The sequence below is a fragment of the Chiloscyllium plagiosum genome, chromosome 15 (genome assembly GCF_004010195.1).
Source record: "Chiloscyllium plagiosum isolate BGI_BamShark_2017 chromosome 15, ASM401019v2, whole genome shotgun sequence".
NCBI lineage: Eukaryota > Metazoa > Chordata > Chondrichthyes > Orectolobiformes > Hemiscylliidae > Chiloscyllium > Chiloscyllium plagiosum.
In genome coordinates this window covers 29,567,184-29,588,348 of record NC_057724.1, presented here as the reverse complement: position 1 = coordinate 29,588,348, position 21,165 = coordinate 29,567,184, and the positions used below count along the sequence as shown (strand labels likewise).

Sequence of the window (21,165 nt, the reverse complement as noted above, 5' to 3'; positions counted from 1 at the left end):
AAACTAATGGCAGGTTCAAATGAGAAATTGGGGTAGAATATCACAGTTCCCTTGGACATTTTCTAATGAACCTATTCTAAGGTACCTCTGGAGCTGGTGAAACTTGAACTCTTGCCTCCTTGCCAATAGGTAGGGACACTACTATGCCACAAGAGCTCTAGTCTTCAGGGGAATGTCATCGGCCCAACCATCTTCAGGTGCTTCATCAAAGACCTTTGTTCCATCATTAGGTCAGAAGTGGGATGTTCACTGATGATTGCATAATGTTCAGCATCATTCATGATTCCTCAGATATTGAAGAAGTCTGTGTTCAACGTAGCAAACCTGAACAGAATTCAGGTTGGGATGACCAGTGACAAGTAATGTAAGTACCAGGCAATAATCATCTCCACAAGATAAGGCCTAACAATTGCCCTTTGACATTCAATGGCACCAACATCAATGAATTCTTTTCCATCAATTTTCTGGGGGTTATCATTGACTAGAAAATGAACTTGACTAGCCATATACAGTAAATACTGTGTTCACATGTAGGTTGGAGACAAGAAATCCTGTAACAAGTAAGTAACTCAGCTCCTGACTTCCTGAAGTTTGTCCACCATGCATAAAGCACAAGTCAGGAGTGTGATGAAATGCTTTGATACTCTACACTACAACCTGGATGACTGCAGCTGAAACAATACCCAAGAGGCTTGATGCAATCCAGGTTGAAGCCGGCCACTTGATTGGCACCACATGCACAGATGTTCACTTCCACAGTAGCAGTAGTCTGTACTACCTATAAGATGCACTGCAGAAATTTACCAAGATTGCATAGATAGCACCATCAAAACCCAGAACTGCTATCATCTAGAATGTCAAGGGCAACAGATTCACGGGAACAAAGCAATCTGCAAGTTCGCCTTTAAGCTACTCACCATCTGTTGCCATTCCCTCAGTGTTGCTGGGTCAAAATCCTGAAACTTTTTCTGTAGTGGCATTGTGAGTGTATGTGCATCAAATGGATTGCAATAATTCAAGAAGTCAGCTCACCACCACCTTCTCATGCTCATCCTCGAATGAATGTTTTTCAAAAATCCACATGTCCCTGAAAACATCAGGGCTGGTAAATTAAGATATAAAGAATACGAGCAGGAGTAAGCCATTCAGCTCATCAAGCCTATGCTGCTATTCAGTGGGATCACAGATGATCTTTCCACTTCAATACCATTTTCCTGTGCTTTTTCTGCATCACTTGGTCTTAATTGTAGAAACCTATCAATATTGATTTTGAACATGCTCAATGAGTCAGCCCTGAATAAGTTGGCTCAGCAGACATATTGCTTTGCTTTGTTGAGTAGGGTCTGCTGGAATTATATGTAATGTTACTTAGACTGCAAATGATGTAGTAGATGCAGTTATTGTCATTGCATTACAGGGAAAATGTGACCGCAGTAGAACATGTGTCAAGGAAATGGACAAGGGAAGGATGCTTCCAACAATAGAACTATCGTTGAAGAAAGATTGGACAGGCTTGCTATACTTCCTTTGAAATGAAGGTGGTTGAGGAACGTTTTGATGGGCATAAAGTTTAAGGTGCCTAGATATGGAGGATCTAGTACCAAATATAAGATGGGTCAATAACTATATGGTTGGTATAGGTTCAGCGTAATTGGCTAGAGAATTAGGAAAGAATCTTTGAAAACAATTTTGCCCAAAGTGCGAGAGGAAGTATGTGAAGATCAGGAACCTTCCTCAAGTGGAGCCAACTGTACTTGCAGAGCAAAGCTTGGGACCTTCCCTCCTCTTCCAGGAGCACAGACAGTCAGCACTGCAGTGCACACTTATACCCAGAGCTATGTGATAGCCAGGCTGAACGTCACAAAATCGAAAAGTGACATAGGAAAACTGTAAGTGCATTGATTGGTGTGAAGCTACTGTTAACACGAGAAAAACATATCCCTAATAATAATATTTTTAAAAACTATGTGCATTTCAATAAGGAATGCTATCAAAAGGGAAGTAAGTTAAATCAAATCAAAGGTTAATGATTGGCTTCAGATAGAAAACAGAAATGACCCTGGATAGTGGGTTGCCTCAAGAATCAGTTCTTGGGTCACGACTGTTAACAATACATATAAATGATTTTAGTTGTGTGGACCAAATGTAATATTTCCAAATTTGCAAATAATAGAAAACTAAGTATTATGACAGAGATGTAAAGTAACTTCAGGTAGTTTTGGAGAGGATTAATGACTGGGCAGTAATGTGACAGATGCAATGTCATGTCAAAAATGTAAGGATATCCACATTCGTAGGAGGAACAGGCATGCAGAGTATTTCTTAAATGGCGAGAATTTTTAAAAATGTAGACATATAAAGGGACCTAAGTATCTTTGTCCCAGACACTGAAGGCTAATATGCGGATGCAGCAACTAATCGGAAGGTTAATGAAATTTTAGTCTTTATAATAAAAGGTTTTGAGTATAGGATTAGTGAAGTCTTGCTTCAGTTGTAAAGTAACTTGGTTAGACCGCACCTAGAGCACGGTATGCTATTTCGGTCTCCTTGTCTCGGGATGATGTGGAGGTGCTGGTATTAGACTGGGGTGGAAAAATTAAAAATTACACAACAGCAGGTTTGTAATTTTTAACTTTTATCTCAGGTTAGAGATTATTGCTATGAAGTAGTCCAGTGAACCTTCAACAGATTTGTTCCTCTGATGGTAGAACTGTCTTAAGAAGAGAGATTGTGCAAATTGGACTTGCACTCTCCACAGTTTAACAAGAGATAATCTAATTGAGACTTGCAAAGAACTTAAAGAGATAGACAGGATAGATGCACGTAAGAGGTTTCCCCTGTTTGAGGAGTCTAGAACCGAGAGGCACAATTTGAAATAACAATGCCATTTCGGACTGAGATGAGAATTTCTTTTCACTGTTATGGATCTTTGTGGAATCCTCCACCCCAAAGGACTCTGGATGTTCGATCTTTGAGTATGTTCAGAGATTGATAGTTTTCTGATCACCAATTCAGTGGGAAGAAGCATTGCGATGATTATGTGGGTTAAAGGTGTTAAAGTGTTCGATCAGTTTTGCCCTTTTAAATGGTGTAATGGTAGACTGGAACATATTTTCTGACAGTGATACAGTCAACAACACAACATTTAAAAATAAGTCAAGTGCTGTGACTTAGAGTTATGAATTAAAGAAAACTGGAAATTAAGGTCCAATTGGATTGCACAGATGTAATTTTGTAAATCTGTGTCTCTGACTGGAGGTAACAATCTTATTTGCTAATTCTCTATGCAAAATGCACTTGTTATTGCTACCAGTCAAAATCATAGAATCCTAGAGATGTATAGCATGGGAACAGACTCTTCAGCCCAACCCATCCATGCCAACCAGGTATCACAACACAAACTAGTCCCACCTGCCAGCATACGGCCCATATTCCTCCAAACCCTTCCTATTCATATACCCATACAAATGCCTTTTAAATGTTGCAATTGTACCAGCCTCCACCACTTCCTCTGGCAGCTCATTCCATACACGTACCACCCTCTGTATGGAAAAGTTGCCCCGTAGATCTCTTTTATGTCTTCTCCCGCTCACCCTAAACCTATGCCCTCTAGTTCTGGACTTTCTGACCCTGACCCCAGGGAAAATACTTTATATACTTATCCTATCCATGCCCCTCATAATTTTGTAAACCTCTATAAGGTCACAAATGAATAATATTTAAATATTAACAAAGCTGCCAATAGTTAGTTAGTTCTAATGGAGATTTCAGTAGCAGCCAGGGCTATTTGACAGATATGTCCACATACTTCAGATAAGATGCAAGGAACTTCAGAATGCATGTCGAAAAAACTGCAGACGCTGGAAATCTGAAACAAAAACAGAAATTGCTGGAAAATCTGAACAGGTCAGGCAGCATCCGTGGAGAGATAATCAGGGTTAATGTTTTGGGTCCAGTGATCCTTCTTCGAATTGTTCTGGAGTTTGTTTCAGAATGTGTGTACCTGTACACGATTCCCATCAATAATTTGGGAGACATGAATTTCATGCTCTGAAAATCCTGTCTTACGTTCTCAGATGTCTTGGTACCGCTTTCTGCATATTGACAGCAGTGTGAAGCATCTGTTGAGAGCTGACTTTCAAGGACGGGAACTATGGAAATGTTGGATGAGTAACCATCTACCTGCAGTAACTGCAAGACGTTGGAAACATGGTGCTCCAGACTCCTTGAACTGTTCATGGTTGATGCACGATCAACACTTGGGTAAGGCAAGATATTCCAAATTGAAATTTGGACATGAAAATTAGTGTGTTGCCGTTTCAATTTACTCTACTTTCAACTTTCCACATGTACAACTTCTTTTGAGTTCATATTATATCACCTGCATGTCATTCATTCTCCAGTTGCGATGGAAGATGAATCTAGATTGTTGGCTTTTCAACTGGTTTGAGTATTTTTTTTAAGAATGACAGAATTGGCTTGGCTAAAATTTAGTGCTTAGATGTGGTTGGAAATTGCAATTGTTGCAAGTTTGGTGACATTTGGAGCTGTAGTAACAGGAATGTTTAAAGGTTAAAAAGCTGTTTTTAGTTGAACATTTTATTAACATATTTTCAAAAAGTTCCTCTGCAATAAAATAAGTACCCAGTTTTCAAGACAATCTGGGCATCTTTAATCTGGCCAGGATGTTGTCAGAAGCTCTATTGTGTTGCCATATTTAACTTTAACCATTGTCTACACGTTTCAATTTACAGCTAGCTTTGATGATTCTCTTTATGTGAATAGGTTATGGATAATCTATACTGGTAATCTGAAGTAATGTTTGAGGCAGATTTTAAAGTCTGTATGCTGCTTTTCTTTTACTAATCTTAATTACTCATTTCCTTGAATCTAAGGCACCATAAATAAACATATTTTCCATTTATTTATTTGTGCGTATTCTACATTTCTAAATTGCCATTTCTTATTTTTTTTTTAAAAATTGTGATTCTGAGAAACTTTATGCATTAACTCCCTTTTTACTGCATAGAATCAAATAAACAGCTTCAAAACTCTGCAGGATTCCATTTTTCCTTCTATGAACGCACAGACAAGAAAAAAAAGCTTTGATTTGTGAAGGGAGATATTTAACTTAAAATCCAACTAGTTCATGTATGATGGCAAAATTTTATTACTTCACTCACATTTCAGTTGTGGGGGTTACTGGCAAAAACCAATGGTCCTCTGTAAATGGGTTTTTAAAATTTCCTTTGTTCCTTTGTAAATGTTATATCCAGATTAATAATCCTGTATTTAATATCTGAAGCTACCTAAATGCATGCCTTTTCAAGTCAGTTAAGATTAAAGAACTAAAATCTTATAACTTCTATAGAATTGAAGTATTCTGACATGGTGATGCGATTAAATTACGTTTGGCTGCGAGATCATTGTCGCTCTGCATCGTGTTACAACCCAAAGACTAATCAGCGGAGCTTGGACACAGCTCAGGTGGATTTGGCAATTAAGCCAGCAAAAATACGTTCTGACAATGATACAATCTACATAACCTGTAAGTTATTTCTCTATTTGTGTATATAGTGTGTGGTCTTTTTCCCTTGGTACAATTAATACTTGAACTGAGAAAAAACTTTAAGCTGTCTGGGAATGAATTTTAATCGTAATTTGTTTTTGATACTAGCTTGCAACACAGGTTCTTTGAGCATATCTAACATGATTGTTTTTCCTTCGCAATAACTATTTCAATTTCTTCCTCGTTTAATAGGGCCAGATAATCACATGACCAAATACGACTTGTCATGGTTGGCAAAATATTCTTTTGAAGGCCAGAAACAGACAGTCCAACGACGTATTCTCTGGAATGCTTCTGTTTATAAAGAAGCCCAAATGCCTTATGTCACTTACAATTCTGTGATGGAGTCGGATGAAGAACTCAAAAAATTTTTGGAAGCCTTCCTACTTTATGGCATTGCTTTTATTGATGAAGTTCCTGTAAGTGTTGAGGCAACAGAAGCTGTAGCTTTACGTGTTGGTTTGATCAGGTGAGATTTTCTTATGGGTGATTATGGATTTTTTGGGAGATGGTATTAAAGTTTAAATTCTGAACTGTTCAAATTTTTTTTATGAACTGTGTTGAAAAGCAATAGTAAGTTTATTTCAATATACTGAATACTGAGGAAAATAAGTTGTCTACTATTTTTACACATATTGTATTAGCTGTTAAGATCTCAGTAGAGACCAGTAACCTTTTAAAAAGAACTTCAAACTTGTGGGTATCGACAGTATTACACCACAAGATTTCACATTTTAATCAAAAAATAATTACTTGACAGGAGTTAAGGAAGTACCACTGCTGTAATACTCTATTTTATGAACATTTCTCCTTCATGACCCAAAATCTCAATGGAACACTCCCTTTTCTACTTGTATTTCCAGCTGAAATTTATACTAACTTGCAGGATTTTGAGGGTTCCTTCACTTTTCCTGTGACCAAACCAAGGAATGCTGCACTTCTCAGGAATTTGTTTTGTATCTCCTCCATGTTCCTCCTTTTCTCTGATGTATGAGATTTCTTGGTACCTTTTCACTAACACTGGACGAAGTGATCTTGCAACTTTGCTTCAATACTTCACAATTGTGAATGTACAATTGACCAAATACTGAATGACAGAAGCAATCATCCCATCACCCACAAACAAAACTGCATTAGAACATTATTTCAAAGAGCCACTACACACTGCAGCACAGAGGAACTATGCAGAGCAGACTGGGTTGGCAAAATATTCTTTTGAAGGCCAGAAACAGAAAGTCCAACGACATATTCTCTGGAATGCTTCTGTTTATAAAGAAGCCCAAATGCCTTATGACTGGGACAACACATCCATCCTAAGACAAGCCAAACAGAGACGCGCACAAGAAGTCCTAGAAGCATGGCATTTCAACTGGAACTCTATCAACAAATACATTGACTTGAATCCCATATACCACCTCTTAAGAAAAACAAAAGGAAATGACACCAGCAACCCAAGGAAACCTAAACACACGAATAGAAAGCGGCCATGCCACCAGTGCTTCATCCAGACGCTCACTGATGTTACCTAGTATGGTGACAAAACATCTGAAAACGAACCTTCCAGCTCAGCAAGCAAACCTACATCCAGAACTTCCACCTGAGCTACAAATGTTCTCCAAACGTGTGAACATACAAGCCTGAGCATGAGCCTTACTGAATTCTTACTTCCTGACTTCAACTCAGAAATACCAGTGTATGCTAATCACCCTTTGCTCCTGATCTATTCTGTCTCGCTATCTTCTTCGGAAAGCTTTAAATCCAGACTTCAACCTTTCTTCCAGGATGCCTACAGATACTGTGTATCCTGAAGAGATATTCGGAGTGGTCATTACAATCCTAAGAGTGGATACCTCTTCCACTCCCAGTGACTCAATAATTCTTGCCCTTTCATTTGCAACTCCAGATGTAACTGATTAACAATGCTGACCAAGCTTTCTTGCAATTATTCAACATTCAAAAATAAGAAATCGCTAAACTCTTAACTGTGCAAAAAGAGGCCCTTTGACCCATCAGGTGTGAGTTGGTATCCTTGTACCTTTTTTTTTCATAATCATGGTTATTGTTTCTATTTAAATAATCATCTAATTCCTTCTTGAATGCCTCAATTGTATTTGCTTCCACCATATTGCCAAGCAGTGCATTCCTGACCATAACTACTCACTGATTTTTCTTTTCCTTATCTCATATTTGCTTCTTTTGTGAAACATTTTAAATCTGTGCCCTCTGGTTCTCAATTGTCTTGGATGCAGGAGCAGTTTTTCCTTAAATACTCTGTCTAAACCCTTTGGAACTTTGAAAACTTGCATCAGATCTGCCATTGCTTTCTCCTCTCCAAGGAAAACAGCCCCACCTTCTCCAATCTTTTAAGTGAAGCTTTTCCTGTATAGTACCATTCTCGTGAGCCTCCTTCACATTGTCTTACACATCCTTCCTGAAGTGTACAGTTCTGGGAACCTCATGCTACTTTAACTGCAATTTAACTAGTATTCTAAGTTCAGCATAATCTCCCTACTCTTGCAATTGGTGCCACTATTTAAGAAGCTTAGAATACTGCATTTCTTACGAACCAGTGTCTCTGCCTGTCCTGCCACTTCAATAACCTGTGCACATGTCCACCCAGGTCTCTCTACTCCTGCATACCCTTTTGAAATTGTAGTTTATTTTATGCTGTTACTGAATGTTCTTTGTACCAAAATGTATCACCCTCACTTTGCATTAAACTTCAGTTGCCACCCATCTACGTACTCCACCAATTTTATTACACGTTTTGAAGTTCTATGCTCACCTCATATACCTTCAGAACTTTGTAGCCTGTATCATCTGCAGACTTTGGAATTGATCTAGATGTGCTTGGCCAGTTATTTATACATACACCAGAAAATACAGTGGTTCCAACACTGCTCCCTGGGGTACATATCTTCCTCCTGCCTGAAAAACAACAGTGAACAATTGCATTGAAACTGTATATCTCTACTAATAAAACTCAAAATCCCATATACGTTAAAGCCTTTTCAGCTTGACCTGTCACCTTCAAAGATTTGTATATGTATGCTGCCTCAGCTTTTGTTTGTGCATCATAATAAAATGATGGGCTGGATTTTTCCAATGCTCCTTTTTTGTACATTTAATATGAAATTCTACATTTCTGACTGGATATTTTGATCAGGGCTCTTGCAGAAGTGTGAGGTTGTACTTTAAACCTGACAGGTCCTTCATTACACATTAGTCAGTGAGAGGCTCTTGGCAGTCAGTGCTATTTTCTGTGATTATGTCTATCAACACAAGCAGCCACTTTGAAATCTCCTGTGAAAGGCTAAGTATGAGGTTAGGGTACTAGATGGGCAGAGGTAGGGTGTTAATGGTTGATGGACTGTTTAGGATGGATAAGAAATATGGGTCCAGGGGTTATGGGATGGGTATTAGGTCAGGTGGAAAGTAAGGAAATCGTGGCCCCGAATCTGAATGAGGCATAATGAGGAGGCAATTACTCAATTGGTGAGTTAATTCAGTAGGTGAGTTAGTTCAGTAGTTATTCAGGTGTTAGACAACATTTTTAATTGTCTTTTTCCTGAGTCTATCTTTTTAATTGTTTAATTAATTGTTTTAATTAACAGTTGTCTTTATTTTATAATTAATGATCTAAAGTATGCAACTAGAATTCTCTATTTGCTTTCTCTGTAGCCACATTACACTGTTTTGTTTGGGAAGACTATGCCTCTCAATTTACAAGAGTAGGATTAATGACAGTTTGGAATGTAGACCAAAACATGCAGTCAGAACGTAGAAATCTGAGAAGAGTAACTGAAAGGTTACCATCTACAACTTAATTGCGAGAAGGCTAAATATTGTCTTGATGTTTTAACTCTGGAGTGGTTAGAGATGAATAGTCTTTTAAAAGCTCAATCTTTAAAATTCAAACCAGATTGATCTTATTGGATTATGCACAATGTATTTTCTGCATTGCTATGCAGTAGTGTTTCCTCAGAGAACATTGTTATTCAGTTGATACATCTGGACCTTTAGAGAATCCCATATTAAAGTGAAATGTGAATATACCAAATTGATTTAAACTTCATGCTAATTGGAATGCCTATGAATATACAAGTAAGTACAGTATAAATACTTTGTATAAATTATTTACATTTCCACATAATACAAGCTGTGGACAATTTTAATATGATAATGCATTTAGATTACGTGCATTAGAAGTTCTAACTTTAATCATGAACATCCCCCCCCATAAAATGTGCAGTGACTTGATTTGATTTATTGTCATATGTATTTTCTTCCAAAAATACAGTAAAAAATGCTGCATAGTGTTGCCATTCTGGTGACATCTTAAAACACAGAAAAATAAACCAAAACATTAGAACATAAAAGCCAAAAGAATAAAGAAATAAAGTGTTCAATTTCCAGCACATCTTTTTAAGTGCTCCACCATGGGCCTGGTGACCATGCACGAGTCCCCTTCACTGTGCCGCCAGCACTAGAATGAAAGTGGCTATTCTTTGGCATCATCTCACCTCTATCAAGACCCTCATCACTGAGTCCTCAATGGACATCACCAATGCAGATGCCACTGACACCAGGTACCCATACCAGCCCAAACGTGACTCCGTCACCACGATAAATCTGCTTTGGGCCCAACACCCAATGCCACTGGGTCCAAACGTATCTCGACTGTTGCCTCCATGCATCTGTGCTAGACGCAGACACCATTAGGAACCCAAACCTGCTTCCACAGCAGCATCCATGAGTCGACACTAGGATTGCTTCTTCGATGCACCCAAACCCACTCTGCCACCACCACAAGTGTGCACTGGGCCTACTTGTCACTGCTGATGCTATTGCCATGAACTGTCTAGCTCTTCAATAAGAGATAAGTAAAATTTAAAAAAAAACGAGGGAGGAATAAAAAGAATAAAAACCAAAAAGAAGAATGGACAAGTCTGGGCTCAGAAGCCTGACTCCACTGCCATCTTACTGGAACCAGTCTGTTGCATAGTCAGAAGTGTGGCGCTGGAAAAACACAGCTGGTCAGGCAGCATCATACTCCTCGGATGCTGCCTGACTGGCTGTGCTTTTCCAGCACCACACTTTTGACTCTGATCTCCAGTCCTCACTTTCTCCCAGTCTGTTTCTGAACCTTTTGTTTAGCTACTTGAGTATGCAACAATGTGTATGTGATGATGCTGTACTCTTGTATATTCTGGTTGGGTTATTCCCTGCATTCAGGAACATAGTTATTTCACTGGTTTCTGTAAGTTACATGGCAAGGTTGGGAGTGGTTGAGTACTGCGAGCCAGTTTGCTTAAATTGTTGATGGTTATCAGCTCTTTGTGTCAGCAGTTCTTCCTGCATTAAGTTATGGTATGTCTGAATATTAAAACTGATGCTAAAATCAACCTGTGACAATTCATTTCTAAATTAAAGTTGGACTTCAAGATCATAACTCCAGAATTATCTCAATTAAATTAAGGTATTGATTTGAAACAGCAACTGAATCTTGGTGATTGTTAAACATTTAGTCAGTTCAGTAGTTACCCTTGAATTATGCTACCAGCTGCTCTGATTTTCTACAGGGAAAGATTGACAGTCAAATTTTCTAGCTGGAAATTTGATTTGTAAAGAAGTTGCTTGGTTATGCTGTTAGAATTCTTACTTTCAAAAAGCAAGCGACTTGTGATAACTTCAGATAGATATGTTTTAAAACCCTAAAGTATTTTGACATGGTTATTAATTATTTTCCTTTTCTTTTTGTTTCTGAAGGGAGTCTATTTTTGGCCGAATGTGGGATTTTACTTCAGATTTCTCCCGTGGTGACACTGCTTACACAAAAGTGGCTCTTGATCGCCATATAGATACTACTTATTTTCAAGAACCTTGTGGGTACGTGTATTTCTTATCAGTGTAGACTTACAAGGCATTTTTTTTTCTGCTTCTCATTTCATTTCTTGTTGTGTTTCTGTTCACCCCAATGTTAAGGTTTACCAGTTTACCTACACGTCTACCTTTCCTTTTTAAAAAGGGCAGAAAAAAAATCTGAAGTACATCTTCTGAAATATTCTGTCACATACAACTCTTTTTTTTAAGAGGGCCTTGAGTCATTCTGTTGATATGAAATTTAAAGCACTAATTCTGGAATGTACCTTCAATAAATTTATTGAATAATGGCCTTTGCATAAGGTGCTGAAAATCAGTTGGTGTCTGTGAATTTGAAGCCCACCTTGGAAATACCACATTCAATTTGGAAATTAGAATATTGTGGGATGGGAAATCTATGTTTGCATGATGAGCAAGAAACGAAACTTTTGTTGTTTGGTCTTTTTTGTTAATGGGACCCATTGGGGTTCTAAATTAACTTGTAGTTCATGTCTTCCATGCAGCTGACTTCTGCCTATTTGTGTATCCTTTTCAATAGAGTTCAATTGTTCCATTGTTTGAGGCACGACGGAACTGGTGGAAGAACTCTGTTGCTGGATGGGTTTCATGCTGCCGAAAATGTACGACAAGAAAATCCACATAACTTTGAAGTACTTACTAAAGTACCAATAAAACATGAATACATCGAGAATGTAGGAGGATGCCACAATCACATGATTGGAATTGGACCAATTCTGAATGTTTATCCATGGAATAATGAGTTATACCTAATGAGGTGAGAAGAGCCAACATAATATCTTGCATCACTATCCAGAGTCCCTTCAATAGATGGCAGTAACAGTCCAGGAAGAGAAAGTGTTTAATTTTCCTGAGCATCTTTTACCCCTCTCTCTAAATAAAATTTGCACTGATGCTGCATTGAATAAATACAAAAGGTCTTCAATGATTACTGTAAATGATGCTAAGAAATGGTTGAGACAGAGTTTTTAGAATATCTTTAAGATGAATTGCCTTCTTTTATTCTATGAAATAAAAAGAGCCAGTAGCATCAGGGACCTAAATTGGCTAAAGGACAAGAAACAGTAATGCGTAATGGATATTTCTTGTTGGGGATGACAGGATTTGTTTAATCTTAGTTGGGTTGGGTGGAAGATTTGTAGTGGAATTTCCGAGGCATCAGTGTTGGGATCCTTGCTTTTTCTGATGGATGTTAATGATCTGACCTTAGTACGCTGGGTGCAGTTTAAAAGTTTGCAGATGAAACAAAACTTGAAAGCACTAAACTGTAAGGAAGGTAATGTAGAATTTCAAAACAACATAGGCAGGTTAGTGAAATGAATGGAGAGGTGGAAGGTAAAGTTCAATGCAGACAAGTGTGTGGTCATACGTTTTAGTAGACTAGACATGGAGAATGGTAGACTGATAAAAGGGTGCACAAGCAGTTGGAGCTTGGTGTATATATGCATAAGTTACTAAAGTTGAGAGCTATAGGGAGAGGCTGAATAGGCTGGGTCTGTTTTCCCTGGAGCGTCAGAGGCTGAGGGGTGACCTTATAGATGTTTATAAAATCATGAGGGGCATGCATAGGATAAATGACAAAGTCTTTTTCCTGGGTTGGGGGAGTCCAGAACTAGAGGGCATAGGTTTAGGGTGAGAGCAGAAAGATATAGGAAGAGACTTAAGGGGCTACTTTTTCACTCAGAGGGTGGTGTGTGTATGGAATGAGCTGCCAGAGGAAGTGGTGGAGGCTAGTATAATTGCAACATTTAAGAGGCATCTGAATGGGTATATGAATAGGAAGGGTTTGGAGGGAAATGGGCCAGGTGCTGGCAGGTGGGACTATATTGGTTTGGGATATCTGGTCTGCATGGACGAGTTGGACCGAAGGGTCTGCTTCCATGCTGTAAATCTCTATGACTCTATGATTCATCATGTCTCTCTCCTCAGTGAATACTGATGCAAAGTAATCATTCAGAATCTTACCCGTTCTCTCAGGTTCGATACACAGCCTTCCTTCATTATTCTTTATGGACTAATCCTTTGTCTATTTACCCACTTGCTTCTTATATAAGAATAAAAGGCTTTGGGATTCTGCTAATTTTGCTCGCGAAAGGTATTTCATGATCCCTTTTAACCCTCTTGATTCCTCATTTAAGACTGGTCCCACTGTTCCAATATTCCACCAGGGCCCATTCTGTTCTTAGCTGCCTGGACCTTATGTACACTTCTCTTTTCCTCCTAGCTAGTCATACAATTTCTCCTGTCATCTACGGTTCACAAATCTTGCCTTTCCTATCCTTTGCTTTCAACAGGACATGCCTATCCTGCATTATCTTTAACCTATCTTCGAAAGCCTCCCACATATCAAATGTAGTCTTCACTTGAATGAATCAAGAACTAGCTCAAATTTAATGCAGTGAGTAAAAGAAGCACAAGTGCTGTGAGCAAAATACCTTTATCTCTCAATTACTGGTTGGTTAATTTTTGATTTATTGTAATAGGTGCCTAAGTATAGTGAAAAGTTTTTTTTGTTTGCGAGCAGTGCAGGCAGATCATGGTAAACAAGGACATACAGATCATAGGGTGAAACAAACTTGGACAAGGTTAGGCATACGTGTTACATTGCATAGGTTATTCTTCACAAGCAGAAAGTTGTTTAGCTTGCTCCCATATGACTTTAGCTTTTACTGCAGACTGAAAATTATTAACTTCCAGTAAGGTACCTTTGAACAGCTCCAGATCTCTTGAATTTAATCATGGATCTGCTTTTATTGCAACACTTTGATTACTTTTGTTCCCTGTTAGATTCCTTAACCACTGGGAATAGTCTGTTTCTACCTCCTGTGTCCCACCTCTATTTGTAATGTGAAATGCTATCAAATCACATTTCTCTTCTCGCAAGAATTCCTTTGTTTCAAGTCTCCCATTAGCAACATCTTTCTGACAACTGCTTTGTCCACAGGTATAACAATTATGACCGAACTGTTATAAGCACAGTACCTCATGATGTTGTTCATCAATGGTATGTTGCACACCGAGCCCTTACGACAGAACTTAGAAAACCAGAGAATGAAATCTGGGTGAAACTCAAACCTGGAAAGGTAAGGAAGTGAATCATCATGCAGTTTGGGTGCTAAAGATGATTATCAATCCCTGCTCTGCTTTTAACCATTATCTATGGGGGATAAAAGCCTTTTTAACACTGCTGACTGTTTATAGAGATTTTATAAACAACATGCTCTAGAGCATCTGAGCAGGTGGTACTTAACCCAAACCTCTTGGTTCAGAGACAGGGACACAACCACATGCCACAAGTGCCCTTAAATGTTGTAGTTTCACATCTAGGATGTAAATGGCTTACAGGTGTGTATGTCAATTAAACTAGTGTGTTCACTTGCTTGCATCGGTAGAATTGCTTCCTTTTACAAGACAAATGTATACTTATTTATTAATTTTAAGAAATAGTGCTTTCCAAGACAACTGGATGAGTTAATTTCAATGCAAGATCCATTTACACCTGGAATTATAGTAATGGCCCAACTTGCCAAGTATTCGTTGAGCAAGTGCCTGGATCTTGGATCCGTAACAAACAATCAAAAATTGCTGAAGAAATTCACAGCATCTGTAGGGAGAAGACAGGGTTAATATTTCTTCAGGACAGATCAACAAACCTGAGACCAAAGTGTTGGCATGAGAACACAGTAGCTTGTTGAATTGGCAGACAACTAGATTCATCATGGTTTAAGTGATCACAAAACGTGACCGCTTTCAGTAGTAGATGTAATCATTTAAATTATAAATTATTCCACACACCCAGCCCCCTTGCCCCATGTACTTACATATCAGAACAATTATTTACATTTCACTTGTATAAGCATGTTTTTATGGACTAGGCTAGATCACTCAAAACATTCTTAAGCAGGCAGCCCCGGACCATAACTTGGCAATTTCTTTCGGTAAGTGTGCAGTGAAAATTACCCGGAGTAAGTTAGCAAGGTTTACTACTAGATTTTAAAACAGACAAAAATGTATTTACAAAACGACACAATGAAACATAAAGAACAGAATAAAGCACCCCTAAAGAACTCAACCTATCCACCTAAACTTAATTATGCTGTTCTGAATATACACTACAGTACCAATAAGCAAACTCCCTTTAAAGACCAGTATAAAAGGAACATATGCTTACAGGTTGAAGGGCAGAAAGAGAGAGAGAGAGTGAGTTGCCACACAGCTCCCTGTTGGACTTCCAACCAGTTCAAGACTGAACTAAAGCTGCTCAGCCCAGCTAGAGCTGACCACTCCCCTTTCATTATACAGGTCACTTCTAAAACATGACCACTTTGGCCTGAAGTCTCATCTGTTTACATATTAACTAAAGGCCTCTCAAAATCCTTTTCATCTCTGTACCAAACCAAACTTATGGGAGCCTGGCCTGGTTTATTGCCCCTTTGAAAGAGTCAAGGACAGGGCCAAGGAACAGGTTTTAGAAAAAAGGGACTAGCTTTGTAACAATGTTCAATCCACTTATTGAGAATAGCATTACTACCCTATTGACTCTAAACTTTGACTAACTCTGCATAATTTAGATCAGGATTATTCATGTGTAGAGATGTGAAACTTGTGTGTCTGAGATTATTTCTGATAATGAAAATTCTCCTGGACATACCTCATTTCAACACCAACTCATTCATTTCTAGTATATTGTGTATTACATTTTATGCCTAATCTATGATGAACACTGATTCCAACTTGTTCAGTTGTGAAGTTTTAAGTTCGAAGTTCACTTCTCTGTAAATGCTCTGGCTCAGCAGTGGTGTTATAGGTTTTGTAGCAAGAAAACTATTATACCTGCTGCTCTTTAGTTTTTCACTAATGTTTCTTCCCCATTTCCCTTTTGCCTACGTTAAGGGCTGTGCTTTCACAAATTACATTAAAAGCATTTTTACGAGAAAATAAAGTCAATTTACTCCAGTTTTAGTGGTTAATGTTGAGAACCCCTTTTGCAATTATTTACGAAATTATGTAGAGCTGCTTGAGCTGCTTTACATGGATGTAGGTTTGCTCACTGAGCTGGAAGGCTCATTTTCAGACATTTCGTCACCATACTAGGTAACATTATCAGTCAGCCCGGGTGAAGCATTGGTGGTATGGCCCACTTTCTGTTTATGTATTTAGGTTTCCTTGGGTTAGTGATGCCATTTCCTGTTCTTTTTCTCAGGGGGTGGTAAATGGGAGCCAAGTCCATATGTTTGTTGATAGAGTTCCGATCGGAATGCCATGGTTCTAGGAATTCTCATCCATGTCTCTGGCTTATTCTGGGATGGATGTGTTGTCCCAGTCATAGAGATGTACAGATGTACCTCTCTGTCCAACTCATCCATGCTGACCAGATATCCCAACCCAATCTCGTACCACCTGCCAGCATTCGGTCCATATCCCTCCAAACCCTTCCTATTTATACACCCATCCAGATGCCTTTTAAATGTTGCAATGGCAGCCCATTCCACACACACACACACACACACACACACACCACCATCTGCGTTAAAATGTTGCCCCTTAGGTCTCTTTATATCTTTCTCCTCTCACCTTAAACATATGCCGTCTCGTTCTGGACTCCCCCATGTCAGGGAAAATACTTTGTCTATTCACCATGCCACTCATGATTTTATATCCTTCTATAAGGTCAACCCTCAGCCTCTGACGCTCCAGGGAAAACAGCCCTAACCTATTCAACCTCTTCCTATAGCTCACATCCTCCAAACCTGGCAACATCCCTCTAAATCTTTTCTGAATCCTTTCAGGTTTCACAACATCCTTCCGGTAGGAAGGAGACCAGAATTGCACTCAATATTCCAAAAGTAGCCAATGTCCTGAACAGCTGCAACATGACCTCCCAACTCCTGTACTCAGTACTCTGACCAGTAAAGGAAAGCATACCAAACGCCTTCTTCACTCTATCCTATCTACCTCCGACTGTACTTTCAAGGAGCTATGAACCTGCACTCCAAGGTCTCTTTGTTCAGCAACACCCCCTAGGACCTTACCATTAAGTGTATAAGTCCTGCTAAGATTTGCTTTCCCAAAATGCAGCACCTCTCATTTATCTAAATTAAACTCCATCTGCCACTCCTTAGCCCATTGGCTCAACTGATCACGATCCCGTTGTACTCTGAGATAACCTCCCTTCACTGTCCACTGCATCTCCAATTTTGGTGTCATCTGCAAACTTACTAACTATATCTCATGTTCACATTCAAATCATTTATATAAATGACGCAAAGTAGTGGACCTAGCACCAATCCTTGTGGCACTCTACTGGTCACAGGCCACCATCTGAAGGTCTTCTACCTTCGAGCCAGTTCTGTATCCAAATGGCAAGTTCTCCATGTATTCCATAAGATCTAACCTTGCTCACCAGTCTCCCATGGGGAACCTTGTCGAACGCCTTACTGAAGTCCATAAAGATCTCTGTCCTCATCAATCCTCTTTGTTACTTCTTCAAAAAACTCAATCAAGTTTGTGAGACATAATTTCCCACGCACAAAGCCATGTTGACTATCCCTAATCAGTCCTTGCCTTTCCAAATACATGATTCAATCCACCAACTTGCCCACCACTGACGTTAGGCTCACCGGACTATAGTTCCTTGGCTTGTCCTTACCATCCTTCTTAAATAGTGGCACCACGTATCCAACCTCTGGCCTTCCCGCACCTCATCTGTGACTATCAATGTTACAAATATCTCAGTAAGAGACCCAGCAATCACTTCCCTAGCTTCCCACAGAGTTCTAGGATACACTTGATCAGGTTCTGAGGATTTATCCACATTTATGCGCTTCAAGACATCCAGCACTTCCTCCTCTGTAATATGGACATTTTTTCAAGATGTCACCATCTATTTCCCTACAGTCTATATCTTCAATGTCCTTTTCCACAGTAAACATTGATGCAAAATACTCGTTTAATATCTCCCCATCTCCTGCAGCTCCACACAAAGGCTGCCTTGCTGATTTTTGAGAGGCCATGTTCTCTCCCTCGTTACCCTTCTGTCCTTAACGTCTTTGTAAAATCTCTTTGGATTCTCCTTAACTCTTAATTACCAAAGCTATCTCATGTCATTGTACAATAAGCAAAACTAATGTCATTTACAAAATACCTTGCAAGAATTGTGACAAACAGGCAGAAAACTAGCCACCGGGATACATGAACACCAACTAGCCACAAAAAGACATGACCCAGTCTCACTAGTACGCTTACATACAGATGAGGAAGGACACCACTTCAACTGGGAAAACACATCCGTCCTAGGACAAGCCAAAAGCGAGACATGCATGAGATTTTCTAGAAGAATGGCATTCCAACCACAACTCTACCAACAAACACATTGACTTGGATCCCATTTACCACCACCTGAGAAAAAGAACCGGAAATGATGTCACCACAGGAAATGGCGTCACTACTAGAAATGACATCACAAACCCAAGGAAACCGGCCATACCACCAGAGCTTCATCCAGAGGCTCACTGATGATGTTACCTAGTATGATGAAATGTTTGAAAACTAGCCTTCCAGCTCAGCGAGCAAACCTATGTCTAGAACCTCAACCTGAGCTTCAAATCTTCTCAATATGCTGTGCTGTTTTGCATTTGAACAGCCACTTATTATTTTAAAGTCACTGCCTACTGGATGTGATATCTGGTATCCCCATTCCTGATGAAGGGCTTTTAAATTCTCCTACTCCTCCGATGCTGCCTAACCTTTCCCAGCACCACGCTCTCGACTCTGATCTCCAGCATCTGCAGTCCTTGCTTTCTCCTATTCCTAATAGCAGGTGAGTCTCAGGTGTTACTTTGGTAAAAACAATGACTGCAGATGCTGGAAACCAGATTTTGGATCAGTGGTGCTGGAAGAGCACAGCAATTCAGGCAGCATCCGACGAGCAGCAAAATCGACGTTTTGGGCAAAAGCCCTTCATCAGGAATAAAGGCAGAGAGCCTGAAGCATGGAGAGATAAGCTAGAGGAGGGTGGGGGTGGGGAGAAAGTAGCATAGAGTACAATAGGTGAGTGGGGGAGGAGATGAAGGTGATAGGTCAGGGAGGAGAGGGTGGAGTGGATAGGTGGAAAAGGAGCTAGGCAGGTCGGACAAGTCCAGACAGGTCAAGGGGACAGTGCGGAGCTGGAAGTTTGAAACTAGGATGAGGTGGGGGAAGGGGAAATGAGGAAGCTGTTGAAGTCCACATTGATTCCCTGGGGTTGAAGTGTTCTGAGGCGGAAGATGAGGCGTTCTTCCTCCAGGCGTCTGGTGGTGAGGGAGCGGCGGTGAAGGAGGCCCAGGACCTCCATGTCCTCGGCAGAGTGGGAGGGGGAGTTGAAATGTTGGGCCGCGGGGCGGGTTTGGTTGATTGGTGCGGGTGTCTCGGAGATGTTCCCTAAAGCGCTCTGCTAGGAGGCGCCCAGTCTCCCCAATGTAGAGGAGACCGCATCGGGAGCAACAGTACTCTGCCTTTATTCCTGATGAAGGGCTTTTGCCCAAAATGTCGATTTTGCTGCTCGTCGGATGCTGCCTGAATTGCTGTGCTCTTCCATCAGGTGTTACTTTGTCCATTTTCACTGTAACTTGCATGAGGCAAAGAGGGACAAAATGCAGTCAACTTTTATATGTAGGGTACCAATGAGCTATATATCAAAGTCGTTTTGGGATTTTGAATGCTTCTCTGCATCTACCTTTAAAATACATTTTTGTGATGTGACAAACAATGCTATTTAAGATTGTTTTGTAGTAGGTGTTTCTCACTGGGAAGTCAAAATTGGTCCATGTGTACTGAAATTGTAACATTTTAAATGAATGTTTGTATCTACTATAGGTTTTATTTGTTGATAATTGGAGAGTCCTTCATGGCCGTGATGCGTTTACCGGATTCCGTCGGCTATGTGGATGTTACCTGATGAGAGATGACGTGCTGAACACTGCAAGATTCCTTGGGATCGAGATTTGAAAAACAAACCTGCTGAACTTTGCTGTATACTTCAGAGTTCTGGCACTTAACTAAATTTTAGATCCACTTTTTGATCTTGCTGGTGAAGCATGTTAAAGATCAAGATGAACTAAATGTTTATTGAGTGAGACGGTTTCACAAATTCTATTTTGTTTGCCCTGCTGAACCATGAAGTTAGTTTTAAAGCTTTTATTATTGTTATATTTCAACTATTGCCCTTTTTGACGAACCCTCCTCCTCATGGATTTATGAAATTTATTCCAATCATGTAAAGTAAAATTTACTGTATACAGTTGCCAAAGAAATTGTGATATGGAATCATTCGGGAAGGACAAGTGTGGTGAGCTTGAACAACAAGACCAGCAATATGTTGCCTACATTAAATATTGTTTAGTTTAACAGCATTTTGGATATAGGTTTGCTCGCTGAGCTATGAAAGGTTCATTTCCAGACGTTTCATTACCTTACTCGGTAACATCTTCAGTGGACCTCATGCACAGCAATACTGAAAATTCCTGCTTTCTATTTATATGTTTGGGTTTCTTTGGGTTGGTGGTGATATTTCCTGTGGTGAAGTCACTTCCTGTTCCTTTTCTCAGGGGGTGGTAGATGGGGTCTAACTCTAACACCTCGAGTTAGATACCATCTACCACCTCCTGAGAAAAGGAACCGGAAGTGACTTCACAGGAAATAACATCACCACAGGAAAT

General features: G+C 39.6%; 1 protein-coding gene across 1 annotated transcript in view; it reads left to right on the top strand.

The window, feature by feature from the left end:
- Positions 1-20,756, top strand: part of tmlhe (trimethyllysine hydroxylase, epsilon) — a 29,305-nt gene extending 8,549 nt beyond the window's left edge. The window contains exons 2-8 of the mRNA XM_043704589.1: positions 4,077-4,263; positions 5,372-5,548; positions 5,762-6,038; positions 11,339-11,458; positions 11,991-12,227; positions 14,415-14,553; positions 20,324-20,756. Coding sequence (XP_043560524.1) covers positions 4,077-4,263; positions 5,372-5,548; positions 5,762-6,038; positions 11,339-11,458; positions 11,991-12,227; positions 14,415-14,553; positions 20,324-20,455 — 1,269 coding nt within the window. The 3' untranslated portion in view covers positions 20,456-20,756. The remainder of the gene's footprint in view (positions 1-4,076; positions 4,264-5,371; positions 5,549-5,761; positions 6,039-11,338; positions 11,459-11,990; positions 12,228-14,414; positions 14,554-20,323) is intronic.
- Positions 20,757-21,165: the final 409 nt, after the last annotated feature.